At 41.3% G+C, this 14028-nt stretch overlaps 1 protein-coding gene across 4 annotated transcripts in view; it reads right to left on the bottom strand.

The window, feature by feature from the left end:
- Positions 1–14028, bottom strand: part of FHL1 (four and a half LIM domains 1) — an 85822-nt gene that overhangs the window by 11538 nt on the left and 60256 nt on the right. Inside the window, exon 1 of one of the 4 annotated variants that reach the window (XM_031944650.1) lies at positions 7541–7556. The exons of 2 other annotated variants lie outside the window; for them this stretch is intronic. Coding sequence is in view for 1 of the 2 variants with exons in the window: in XM_031944649.1 (XP_031800509.1) it covers positions 4755–4776 (22 nt within the window). In the remaining variant the exon portion in view is untranslated. Of the gene's footprint in view, positions 1–4754; positions 4843–7540; positions 7557–14028 lie in introns of those variants that run through there. One more of the 4 variants, XM_031944649.1, reaches the window with a different exon arrangement.

Raw genomic sequence — 14028 nt, 5'->3', positions numbered from 1 at the left:
CAGCTAAGTCTCCCTTGGCCTCATCTGTTTGATGGGCTAATAATAGCTGGAGCATTTCCCTCCCAGGGTTTTGAGGCTCCAGGGTTCTCACATATGCAAAGCGCTACATAAATGTTACCAGTGATTAGGGATGCTTTTTATTAGGGAATCGGTACTCCCCCAAGGCTTTGTTCTTCAAAAAGCCAACCGACCCAACGGCAAGGCTTTTGAATTTAGTTGTTGGAATCATTTCCTATGGCCATCTCCAGGGTCCCGGGAAACTAGAATTCAGATGGAGCTAGAACTGAGTTTTCTCTCCAGTTGTTCAGGCCTTTATTCCAGAAGGGCAGCCCACATTTCTTTCAACGCCTCCTGCTATACAGATAGTATTCCTAACTACAAAGTTTCCTCTTTCAGCAAATGCCTGAAATACATCCAACATGTTGTAATTAAAACAAGTTGGAGCTTCCAAACGAATTGTGTGAATGTAAATAATATTACAATAGATACCTTTTCAGGTAAATCCTTCCTTTTGGGAGACTAGACTTGTGATCAGAGAATAGATACAGAATACTTCCCCAAAATACAATCATACACAAACACACACACACACGCTTATCTTCTCACGTACAATTTCAAGTGACCCCAAATATGAATATGTAAATGTGATTATTATAATCAATCTGTTTACATTTTTCTAATGATGTGCTTTCTTCCAAGGAGCCCAACGAGTGGGAATAGAAATGGAAAAATCATTTTCTGAAGGTTATTTTTGGTCTGCTAATTGCCATAGCCCACACATCAGTGTGCCACTCACACCAAAAACAAATATAGGTCTCTAACAAAAGTGCATTTACATTGCTTTACTGAAAATAGGTGACCGATTATATTAAAACTTCTGATGATAAAAAGGGCAGTTGTGCAGTAGTAGTAGTAATGTATCTGGACACTTAATAAAAATGGAATAGCCCTTTGCCTACGACGAGGTGTGATCATACACAAAACTAGTTCTACCAGACTCATAAATGGGGAGGTACCATTGGGGCCCCACTAACACATAGATTCATGCTCCCAGTTTCTTTCCTTTTAGTGAGAGCTGTTCTTACTAATCAGGGTACTAAGATATTCTGGGCTTTGATAGCGCTTCTTCCTCTTTACCTCCCTCATAAATATTTCCCCTACTATCTTGCCACCATTCATATTACTAGTTATTCCTTTGGCTGGTCTCAAATTCTGTAATTTAAAAACGCTGTAGATCCCTATTAAAATATAGGGATGTTATCTAAAACAGGGTTTTTAAAACTTTTTCCCACTTACAACCCAAGAAGTTTTTATGCAACCCCAGACAGACAGGTATATAAAATAGGTATACAAATTAAACATTCATTGATAATAAGTCATAATCTCGAGACCGCCACATTCAATTACATGACCACATATAGGGTTACGACCCACAGTTTTTAAAAGTTTTGATATAATAAGAGTACCATACGTTAGCATTCATTAACACAACAGAGAAATAAGGTCTCAGTGAACTGAACAAAAGAAAAGTCAACTTGGTTGCGGCAGGGGGTACGGAATCAATAGAACATGCTGGAACACCCAGGTCTACAGCTTTGGATGCTAGAGTGAGTGGGAGCTGAAAGTAGGTATCATCTTTAGAGAGCAGTCTGCCTAACTCCACCATTTTACAAATGAGCAAACTATGATCCAGAGGGTTTATATACTGCCTCAGGTTCTCAAATCTGGCTTTCCACTGTACCAAACTAAAAATGGGATATTTTTCCTGTATATATGTGTATGTATGTGTGTGCATATTTGGCAAACAGTATTTTATTTTTCCTAATCATATGTAAAGATAGTTTTCAACATTCATTTCTATAACATTTTGAGTTTACAATTTCTCTTCCTCCTTCCTAGCTCGCCCTCCCCAAGACGGCAAGCAATCCGATAGAGGTTATCCACCTGCAATCGTGTTAAACTTATTTCTAAGTTAGTCATGTTGTAAGAGAAGAATCAGAACAAAAGGGAAAACCCACAAAAAATAAAGGGAAATAGTATGCTTCTACTCGCATGCACATCCACAGTTCTTTCTCTGGCTGTGGAGAGCATAAAAGGGCATTTTTAAATGGCAAGAATTCTGCTTAAGCTGACTTCTAAGATATCAGTCACACTCTGGCTTCCATTTTAAAAGAATCCCCTTTTAAGCTACAAATACCCTGGGAACAGGGCACATCCTCAGCTTTCATTAATCACTGATGCCTTTGAATTGTTTCGGCATTTAAAAAAGATACCGAAGTAGCTGAAGCTGGAATGGAAGCTCGCAAAGACAGTAAAGGAACTGGCAGGGGATTAATTTTCTCAGGGAACATGTCCAATCACCTCCACCAACTCATAAGCCACTGGCATCTCCCCAATACCTGCCCAGCAAGACACGCACAGTTGTTGTTGTGTTTCAGTCACATCCACCTCTTCAGGTCCCCGTTGGGGGTTTTTAGCGACTTGATAAATGTGTGGTGTTTGCTGAACAAGCAAGGACAGAGGAGAATAGACTAAGTTCACTTCTCAATTTTGCCAAGTTCTTTTTGTATTTACAATTCTGAGGCCCGTGTCTAACCTCAACTTTCCCCCCTAACACCTAGCAAGCCCACCGCACTGAGCCCAAAACATATCCATCTGTCTTTGTTGTTCAATGGTGGTCAAGCCCTGCTGCAACCAACTCACTTCTTCCTTTAGTGCTTCAGTTTCCTCACCTGTTAGCTGAGGGATCAGACTAGATGAGACCTAATAAACCCATATTAAAAAATGCGGTCCACAGGTCCCTTTCTTAATCCAAAGTCAACTCCTTCTCAAAGGATTGAAGAAACCCCTCCCACCAAATGCACTGAGGTTGTAGTTATTTGGGAGTGGGGGTTGGTGGCTTTCAGAAGAAAGAAGAGCTGGACCTGTCAGAGAAAACAAAAATCATTCAGACAACCACAGTGCTCTGGCTAGATAACTGCCCCAAATTATTTATAAGGGACAGTAATGACGGGCAGAAACTTAGTGGGGAGCCAGAGGCCTGAAACATTTTGCTTTTGCCTTTATCAAATCCATTAACTCCACCATGTATGTCAGCCCTGGACAGCTCTTTCGAAAGGGATTTGATGGCTGTACTGTATACCAGTGGGTGGGTAGGTGGGTGGGCCGGCCACTAGAGAGGTTGCTTCCTTTGGCCTCGTGACTTGCCTGTCAGAGCTCAAAGTGGAGGATGGGATCCAACTACCCGAATCCCTTGTTCTTATCCTCAAGGGCCTATTTTAAGCATAGACTCACAAGAAGCCACTAACAAAAGTTAGACAGTTGTCCCATGGAGACCACACCTACTTCAGAGTCACACTGCATCCTGTCCCCCATTCTATCCAGTTTCTGAATTTATATTCCCAGTACAAAGCTGGAATTCTATTTCCTGAAATAGGTTCTCCCCTCACACTCCCAATTTCACAGGAGAGTTGAATACAAGTTGATCCAATTTACTCCAAGAATGAATGGCCCTTTCAAGCTGTACTTAGCCCTTCCAGATTTATAGAGGCCACAGTCACACCTGGGGACCCAGTATAATTTATAACCCAAAATGAAGGCGTGCTGTAAATGTGTCACCTTTTAAATCAACTTTAGCATTTAATAACTCAGCTATTTAATTAATAAGTGAAATCAAATGTTCCTCTACCAATTACCAAACACCCAAGGCGTACCAGGGGCAAGTCAGAGCAGAGTAATTTCTCCACACCCAAAGACTGTGTATATTAGCTGATTAACACAATCTCAAGCATGTGGTCCTGGGGTCTGAAGAGTGACTCCTTTGTAAGAAAAGGCATTGCTTTTATGCACCAGGAATAAGGGAAGCCTTAACTCTTAATGGCTAAGAAGGATGGCTACACAACAGCAGCAAAAGAATTTTCGGAAGCATCCTATTTTATAACTAGTTATCCTAATGAGTTATTGAATAGCACTTTAAAATGTTACAAAGTAGTGGCACTATGAAAATGGCACAGATTTCCTCTCTTTTCCTCTAATCCTTGTCATCTGACCATCTCCCCTGGTTCTTCAGAGAGAAAGTTGCTTTTTCACTTTGAAAAAATGGCACAGAAGGGCTGCATCCTCCCAAAAGGCTGATCTTGGAAGGGGAGAAACAGCAGGCTGACTTCAGGGGGAAAAACCCAAACATCCAACAAACTGGGATGGCCCCTTTATCGTCCTGTGGAAACTCTGTCTCGGTTGGATAAAGGCACTAACATCCATTCCTCTGATCCCAGTCTCCCTCTGTAATCCAGCTCCCTTCTAGAAACTTTACAATCAACTTCCAAGCAAAATGAAAAGTAAGTTTTAAAAGTCAAAATACACACAGAACTAGACTGCAAAGTCACCCCAAAAAACCAAACCTTGACTTTATGAGACATCTACATCTTTTGATTAGAATGAATGCAAAAATCTGTTATCACAACTGCATGTTGGAAATTCATCGATTCAACAAGTATTTTTGAACTGCCTACTGCATCCGAGTCTTGGGGAGAGAAAGATGAAATGAAATCTCTTATCTATCTCTATCAACGCAGCCTACCACCTTAGCCAGCTTGATAACAATTCCCTAACTGATACTAACTCTAAGGCAATAACAAGATCTATCAGCTTAAAATCGTTCAATTCCCCCAATTTTTGCCGGTCAAGTCCATTTTCCAACATAAATCATCGTTGACAGAAAAATCATATAAAAGAATACCACAGGCTTTCCTTACCCGAGTGTTTCTGGGAAGCCATGCCTTGGAGAGCAACTTCCCCGGCAGTGCCCAGGTCACTGTGGCCACTATCTCAGCTGATAAGAATATGGCTCATTTGATAACATACATTTAAGGGGAGGCTATTAATACAAAAATAACTAAGAGCAGATGTCCCCACCCCTCCCAAGAGATCACAACCTTAATCCCACTAGAAAATTCTTACCATTTTAGGTGATCCCAGGGAGAAGAATAGGATCCAGTAAAAATACCAAACACTACATATAAATACCTGGAGAACGACTCAGCATCCAAATTAGCTCCAAAGCCGGGAGTGGCTACAGAGAAAGCCATCCCTCTCCTGGAGGGACATTTGGCCTTGGCCTGGGCATAGTTCATTGCTAAGCCAGCCTTATTCATTTCCTTTAAAGATCCAAAGTATTCAGCTCTCTCTACTCCACAGAAATAATACTATTTTTGTTGAAAATAATTCTAGTATATAAATTCAATTCTACTTAGTAAAATACATTTCTTAAGTTTTAGACAGTAGAACTATCGAGATTATAGTTGCTTAAACTTACAGCCTGCCTACTATAGATATCAGAGCATGGAAAGAAAAGCCCAATATAGAGAAAGCTCCATGCACGGAAAAAGCCCAAGTCCTCAAGTATCCCTTTAAAGCGGATCATCAAAGGGGGAATGTGCTATAGGTACAAGACAGAAATCTTGGGTCCCAAACAAACAAAATAAAGCTCTTCTGGTGAAAATATCAGCTCTGTGGAATGGGATTTTTTTAAGCCACCTCAAAATTGAGTTTTTCAGGTCATGGCTTAGAACTAAAGCAAAAAAAAGCCTTCTCCTCCCCTCATATTAAGACCACTAGGTATACACATGGAAGGTTATGTGCAATTGTGGTCAGATCCAGAGAGTCGAGAAGGAGGACAATACAGTGATCAAGGGGCCGAGAACATATTAAAAATGAGAGTTGGGGAAAAAATGCAAGCTGACCGAATGCTACAAAATCATCCAGTCATACAATAGGTATGAGGATCTTGCTCACCAAATCCTGGAATACCAGAATGGGGAACTATCTATTAGATAGTCAGCAAATTGAGGTTATTTTATTTTTCTATATTGTCTAAGTGTATCTCATATAGTAGTTTTAAAAATGGATTTCTTTTGTCTTTACGACATTTATTTCTGAATATCTCCTCTTCCCCTTTCCGAGTCAGAGAACTTTCTAACAAAGCATCAAAAAGAAAGTGGGGAAAAATTGGTTTAGCAAAACAAACAAAGCTATCAACAGTGGAAGAGAACATCCATTTTACGATACCCATAAGACCCCCCACGTTCCTGAAAGAGAGAGAGGTTCATTTTCTCATTTCTTCTCGGTGTCGACTTTGGTCACAACTGTACAGAGCAGTTGTTAGTCAAATGAGTGAATAAATTCTTTGAAATTTGAAGGCTAAATTTAGAATAACAATGGGAACTTTATCAGAGTTAAAAGTATGGGAAACCTCCCCCCCATACCTAACCAGTTGTCAAGTCTTGTCTACAGCTCTCATGACTGTCCTCCCCTCTCTAGTTCCATGGCTACTACTCTAGTTCAGGTCCTTCTTGCCTCTCAATTGAGCTACTAACTAGCCTCCTACCTAGGTTTCCTGATTAGTTTCCTTGTGTCCAGATCCTCTAATCCATCCTCCACATAAAATCCCGTCATTTCCCAGTCAGAAAGGCCCTCAGAGGTCATCTGATCTAACTCATACCTGAAAAAATAATCAGCATTCCAACATAGCTACCAACTGATCTTTCAGTCTCCACTTAGAAACCACTGATGGCAGAGGGCGGGGGGGGGGGGGGGGGGGGGGGGGGGGGGGGGGGGGGGGGGGGGGGCGGGAATGACCCCATCTCCCAAGACAGCCCATTGCACTTTGGGACAGCTCTAATTGGAAGAAAGGTTTTCCTGACATCCAGACTAAATGTGCCTCCTTGCAATGCCTACCATAGTCACCGAGGCCAAACTGAACAAAATCACCCCTCTTCTCCAAGACAATATTTTTCAAGTACTTGAAGTCTTTTCTATCTGTGCTAAACACCTTGTTTCTTCAATCAATTCTCCTATGATGTGGACCAGAGAACCTTAACTACTCTAGCTGCCATTCTGGATATTTTCTGGCTCACTGACAGCTTCTTAAGCTAGAGCAACCCAAACTGATCAAGCCATTCCAGAAATGTTTGGACCAAGACAGTACAAAAGGCCCTTTCTCACCACGGATATGCAGTCTCTTACAACAGTCTCAAATTGCATCAGTCTTCTGGGGAGCCCCTTGTCTGGAGCTGACTTTTGCATACAAACTGTTGTATCTTTCTTTTTCCCCATCTTATACTTAGAAAGTTCTATATGGTAGACCTTTACATAGACCCCTCTTGAACTGCATCTTATTTGATTCGGCCCAATGTTCTAGCCCATTGAGATCCTTTGGAAGCCTGGTTCTTTCATCTGGTATGTGAGTTATCTGCTTCTGTGCTTTGAGTCTTCTATAAATTGGAAAATTAGCCTCTCAAGTGCTTCATTTTAGCTCTCAGCAAGATACACGTCTTTGCATGTAACCAACAGCTTTCAAGATGCCCCTCTGATGTTCTGAACTTTAAGATACCGAAAATGTTTTCACGTAGGAGCCAATTTTCCATTTAAAGCCTCAAGTCAGTAAAGTACCTTAAGTACAAGATGCCTTGCCTTTAAAAGTACCCCAAACAGATAAGGAAAATGAAAGAAGGACAAAATGGAGGAAAACTAGACTACTCACTTGCATGAAACTCATATATCATGGAAGATCAGAGTCAAAAGAGCCCAGAGACAGCATCTAATCCAATTTTTACAAAGGAAGGATCCAAGGCCCAGAAGGAATGGTGACTCGTTTGATCTCAGAACATCGAGGAAGAAAGCTGAATGGAAGTAGAGCGACTGATTACATACTAAAACAAAGAAAAACTTCCTGACAACAAGAACTGTCCCCACGTGAAATGGGCTGCCGCGTTATAAGGTATACTATCTTGAGGCTAAATGACTAAGAGTTAAGGATACAGCAGAAAGAGCCTTCGCTGGGTACAGTAGGACTCCAGAATCACCCCAGTCCTTGCATAGTTGGCGAGTCTACGCTTTCCCAAGGTTACAGCTGGGAAATCCTTGGCACAGACAGAAACAGAACACAGGTCTTCTCACTGCCACTTCAAGGCTCTTTTCCTCTCCATCCAATATCCATTAGGAGTATAGCTGTGCTATTCCATAAACCACAAGTATCCCTGATAGCCTGATACTCTCCGACCACAAGGGAGTTGATCACATCCAAGGAGACCGAGTCAGTAGCCCACCCTCAGAGTAAATGAATTTGCTTGGGCTTACAAGTCACACCTATTAGGTAACTATGGCTCTTTGAAAAAGACATGATTCATATCCTCTGCTTGATGTTAACACCTGACCTACCCCAATTGCCACAATTATCAAACTTCTCTTTTTCCTCCTGCCTTCCCAAGAAAGGCAGGGCCTTTATATTTTCAGAAGTGAACTCTCAGGAACAGAGTTGTAAAGTCACATTTCTCTCCTTGATATACTGGGTTTGTACAGATCTTTGTGCACTTTTCACTGAGACACAGAATCTGAAGCATCACCACTTGCATTCAGTCCCCAAGTCAACTCCATGACAAAGAACCAGCCACTGATTTCAATGGCAAAGCTACTTCCTTGATGTTTTGTGGAAGCAGTCCAGGAGTCCTTCCAGTTTTTCAAACCCTGACATACTTCAGAATAATCCCCCCCCGCCCTCGATTCATAATGCTTCATAGATATTAATCCTAGATATAAAAAAACTCCTTAGTTTGCTCTTGTGTCAACTTGCCTGGAAGCCACATTAGCTCATTGTTGACATCCTGCCGTTTCACTACTTTCACCACTAGATTATAAAGAGGGTTGTCTGGTGCCTCAGGAAGCAATGTCCTTCCTCACCCAGGATGGGGAGGAACAACCCAAAATGCAGCTCTGACTTCTCTCTGACAGATAGTGTCATATAGTGAGGTCACATTACAGTTCTGCTATGGGGAATCTTTCCAAAGTCTGTGACCTCACAAGCACCACTGGGAGGATCAAACTCCAAACATCCAGGACTATGCAGGCCTAAGAGTCAAACACAGTGAATTCAGTGGCCCACTTGGCCCGCATCTCCAGAGTTCCCAGTTGACATCCCAGCTTCTGGTTCCCCTTCTCCATTAGCAACACAAGGTCCAAGGGTTGAAAAAATGCTTACATACTTTTTGGACATTCCCAGTGGCCCTGAACAAAAGGAGAACATACAAAGTCTTTGTGGATTTTTGTTTCACCTTTATCTTTCTCTCTGTAATAGTACTTGGCCTCATGCCTGTTAATTCATTTGCTCTTTTTTTCTCCTCCTGAGAAATACCTCCTTACTTACTAATGGTCATCCCAGAACAGCAGTTTAGTGCTTCCTTCCTGCTGGTTCAGTTCGATTTCCCTTCTTCTTCCCTCTCTACATAATAGGAATTGGTCGTTCTCATTAGGACCAATTCATCCCATTCAAGCTTGATCTCCTTTCAAAGTAAAAACAAAAACGAAAACAAAAAAACAAGACCAAATACATGAAGGAAGATGGAAGGGTAAAAATGAAAGGGTAAAAACTCCATTTTCAGCTCATATGTGCTGCTCCTCAATCACCGGTCTCCCCCAGGGCTGTTGACACTCTGACCTATAGCTTCACTCCCAAGTTCCTTTCTCTTTAATCCCAAAATCTACAACCTCACCTTCCCTCTCATGATGACACATTCAAGATCACTGGGATATACTTTTCTTCTCAACTGGTGAATCTGATTTCAATTTCCCGTGTACACAAAGACCCCATCTCCTATTAGGGGTAACTATATACAGGATCTATGTGAAAAAGGAGAATCAGGTGAAGACGGGAGAAAGGAACAGGAAGGAGCATTCTGACCCTCCAATTTCCTATTGTTCCCAATGGAAAAAAACTTTTATGGTGATTGGAATATTTTATCTACCACATACAGTCTTCCTTCTATCCCTCGGACCCCAGCTTCTTAAACAGTAGTTTGCCACCTCATATGCAAAATTATGATCATCAGTAAATGTTTGACTTGTATACATATATACCTGGACTTGTGTAAAAATTTCTCAGGCAAAAAGAGGTCACAAGTGGAAAAAGTTTAAGAAGCCCTGCCTAGGACTATGCTGGATTGTCCTGGATTACTGGATCCCCTTTTCTAGACTCTATAGAAACCCCTCTCCTTTCTGTCAATAGTATGAGGGACAAGTTAAGATGAATTAAAGCACATGCTTTCTTACAGTAGCTACATTTAAATACCCTTCATGACATGTTGGAAAACACCTTGGTGAAAGCTAAAAAACATTCTACTCTCAGCAGAAATGACTCTCTTTACCTTAATCCCAGAAACAACTTGTTTTAGCTTTGCATACTTCTGTGCACCAACTACAGAGTTGTCTTGATGATGGGTCTTGAGTAAATATAAATTGTGTAATTCACAAATCCCATCAAGAAGCCAGGTCATCAAATACTTTGATAGTGGGTAACACTCCTAGTTGAAGCAGTCTCCCTAAAATAATTCAATCTTCAGAACAAAAACATGGATACAGAAAAACCACTACTAAGTCATTTATAATTGTTCTTTTCTCTAAAGGACAGTAGCTAGTTGCTGATCTTTGGTGGAAATGTATACAAACTAGAAAAGAGGGTATTCTAATACCTTCAACCTTCAAACATCAATCAGAGGTCTGAAATATCCACAACAGGTGGACCCAGTGAATGCCAGGAGCCACCAAGATTGAAAGGGGGTTTAGAATCATACACAGGGTAACATAGAAGCAAACCAGAAATATCACCAGTAGATGGGAGGAACAGATGAATAGAATTTTAACACTTAAAATATGACAAAGATTTATCCTTCCCCTCTTCTCAATTTCATCAGGTCTTCATTTTCCTTTGCCTTGGAGTCTATGTATTTTATTTTATTTTTCCTTTTACATCTCTTTTTGTTTCTGTACTTTTTTCTCTTCAACTTCTTTCTTTATATTCTGTTCTGTCCCACTTTTTTCTCAAGTTTGCCATTTTGAAAGTATCTGATCAATGATGCAAACAATGCTGCTTTCTAGTTAGCTGCCTCTAGCAGAATATTTCAAGGTCTCTGCTGGGTTATTTCTACCTTGGAAAGATTCTAGTCATCAATATGGGGAAAGGACAATCAGCTTGGAGGAATGAGGCCATTCAAATCTGTTTCTAGTCATTGGCATTAGGTATCAGAAATGGAAGGGCACTAGGTGTGCTGAACATTTAAATGAAGTTTTCTAAAATCCCCCTTTACCCTGACCTACCTATCCCCCCATCTTCTTTCACCCAGCTGTTCTGTATGTGTCCTTTACAGTCAGGGTACCAGCAAATCCTGACTGATGGAAAAGAAGAGCCCCTTCCTGACCTACACATTGACAGAAATAGGAGAGGGTGAAAGCTATGTAGACCTTTTTTGGTAGGAACACTTAGGGGTGAGAAAAATACTCTGGAAAACACAAGGCTGAATCATACCATATCATAGTACATGACTCCATCCCTTAATTTTGCAGTTGGACTCAATTACTCAAAAGATGTTGACTGAGTGACAACTAAAAGACCCACAAGTTCCCAGAGGCAGTTAGTTCCCGACTTACAGATTCTGGTCTTAAAATATGGTTTACAATTCCTTAAAAAAATTTGCCCATACATGTCTAATGGGTCGAAGGTAAAGCCACAATGTGCCAGAGTTACACACGATACTCTGCTTATGGGAGTCCCCAGTTTAGAACGGAAAGGGACCTCAGAGGCTATCGAGTCTAACTCATCCCATCACCATTTTGTGAAGGAGGAAACTGAGGCCCACAGAAATAAACAGCACATAGGCAAGTAACAGTGAACTAATTTGAATGCAGGCTCTTTGACTCCAAATCTAGTTCTCTTACCACGATACTCTGCTACCACCGTGGGTGCCGCTCCCCCTCCCCACCATGGCAAATCATTTCACATCTTTGGACCTTTGATTTCCTAAATAATGAGGAAGACTGCACTATCCAACTCACAAGAGTGTTGTAAAGAAAAAATTTTATAAATTGTAAAGTAACATGAAAATATACACAATTCTCCTCACTTTTTCCTTTGTGTCCCAAATATCTGGCTGCTGAAGGTTCGCATCAAAAACACCAAGTGTCATTTAGAAAACCATCTTTTCAGCATACACTTAACATTAACATCAGCCTGAAATGTTCTAGAAGGGTCGACTACACCCTAGCTAAAAATACCCAGGTCATCCATACAGGCTGTGTGGCAGGTGTCCCTTGTCCATTTCCTAAGGTATTAACCAGTCTCTGGAAAAAGGAACATGAATTCCTCTGTCTAAAGGGTAAGACGCTAAACTTGTACATCCCACCTGGTGTCACAAATACCCTTTTTGGCTCTGACTCCTCATCCAAGGCAACTTGCCAAAAAACCTTTCCATCAAGCAAGAGCCACTATTATTTGAAGCAGGTGCCAATAAATTCTTTTAATAGAGCTTTGATTCTAGCCACAGGATATATATCAAGTTGGGTTCTGGAATTTTAATGTTCAGCAATCTCTATTTCACACAGACTTTCACTGTCCCCATCTGGTTTGAGAACAGGAGGAACACCAAAGTGTCCTCCTTTCCAGGACTATCCTTCATGAAACATATTCCCAAGTCACTGCTCCATACTCACCTTCCCTCAGGAACAGTGTGGTGCATAGAATGGTGAGAGTGTTCAACTGGATAATGAGAACTATCTGAGTCGGAGGTCCACATCTGCAACATGTTACCAGCCCTGTGCAGTGAGATTGACCCTGAAGTCAGGAAAACCCAAGTTCAAATTTGGCCTCAAGACACTAACTACTGTATGCCCCCGGGCAAATCATTTAACCCAATTTAACAGTTTCCCCATCTGTAAAATGAGCTGAAGAAGGAAATGGCAAACCACTCCAGCATCTTTGCAAAGACAACCCTAAATAGGATCAGTCACCACAAACCAGCCCCATAATCCACAGGCCAAAAAATACTTCTCCATCCTGACTCTAAGAGAAGGAATTCCCTGTAAAACTGGGAGAATACCTGCCTGCACGCAGGACCATAAGATCCCAGATTTCAAACTAGAAGACATATTAAAAATCATAGGACCCTAAGGTGAAGAGCTGGAAGACCCGTCCCAAATCATCGCATCCAACCCCTTTATTTTACATGAGGAAACTGAGACTGAGGGAGTGGCGACATACTCAGTTGCCCAGAGCCACAATTCAAATTCAGATCCTTTCACTCCAAATGCAGCACTCCTTCCACAGTGCCACGCTTCTATTCTCAAGTTTGAGAGGTGAGCAAGACATAAACAAAAACTACCATGATTACACACACAAGTTTCTCCTACTCAAGATTAACAGTCAGTCAGCCAGGCTCTTACTAATCACAAATCCACACTAGCCATTTCCTGGCATTGTGGAGCACGCTTGGAAGGCCATCATTTTGGGAGCAAACTGGGTCTCCCTAACCCAGGCTGAGCTCCTCGTCTTGGGTCTCCTCTCCTCTCTTATGACCACAGTCCTTGCCTTTTTCTTTCTTCTTGATTCGTCTCCCTTCCCTTCTTAACCTCTAGGGACTTGGGAACTTTACAGCCACATGCAAGAGATCACCAAGTAGGCTATGTAAGTTCCACTCTGCTCCAGCCAGTCAGCAGCCTTCCAGTACCTGCCTGGCTTTTGACTACACTTCCGAGGCTAACGATACAGATTATTGCTTCTCTCTGGGTCTGTTCCCTTATACTAAAAGGGAATAGAATAGATGCTCTCTGAGCCCCCTCCAACAAAACAGTATATGATTTTCTCAGCAAATCTTATGATTCTAAAATGGATAAAGAATTTGGAACCATTTAATACAGTTTACCGAACGTTTATAGCCTTTCAATCACCATTGGACAACAAGTCAAGGACAGAAAGAAAAGGTCCCAGAGATACCAGCATTATCTGTCACAGCAAAATATTAGAAACAAAAAGGGTGACCACCAATTGAGGAAAGGTTGAAAAGATCATTTTCAGTTGTTACCAGGGAGAATTCAGGAGTAGAAAGAGGAAAAATTAATAGTAAAATGATTATAATAACCCTAATGAACATAAGGGTATTAGTAAGATATTTTTTAAAGTGATCCAGCCTGCTAGCTATTATCTTTACC

Source organism: Sarcophilus harrisii, chromosome X (assembly GCF_902635505.1).
Source record: "Sarcophilus harrisii chromosome X, mSarHar1.11, whole genome shotgun sequence".
Classification (NCBI taxonomy): Eukaryota; Metazoa; Chordata; class Mammalia; order Dasyuromorphia; family Dasyuridae; genus Sarcophilus; species Sarcophilus harrisii.
Note: the sequence above shows the minus strand (reverse complement) of the source record. Positions and strands in the feature narration are given on the sequence as shown.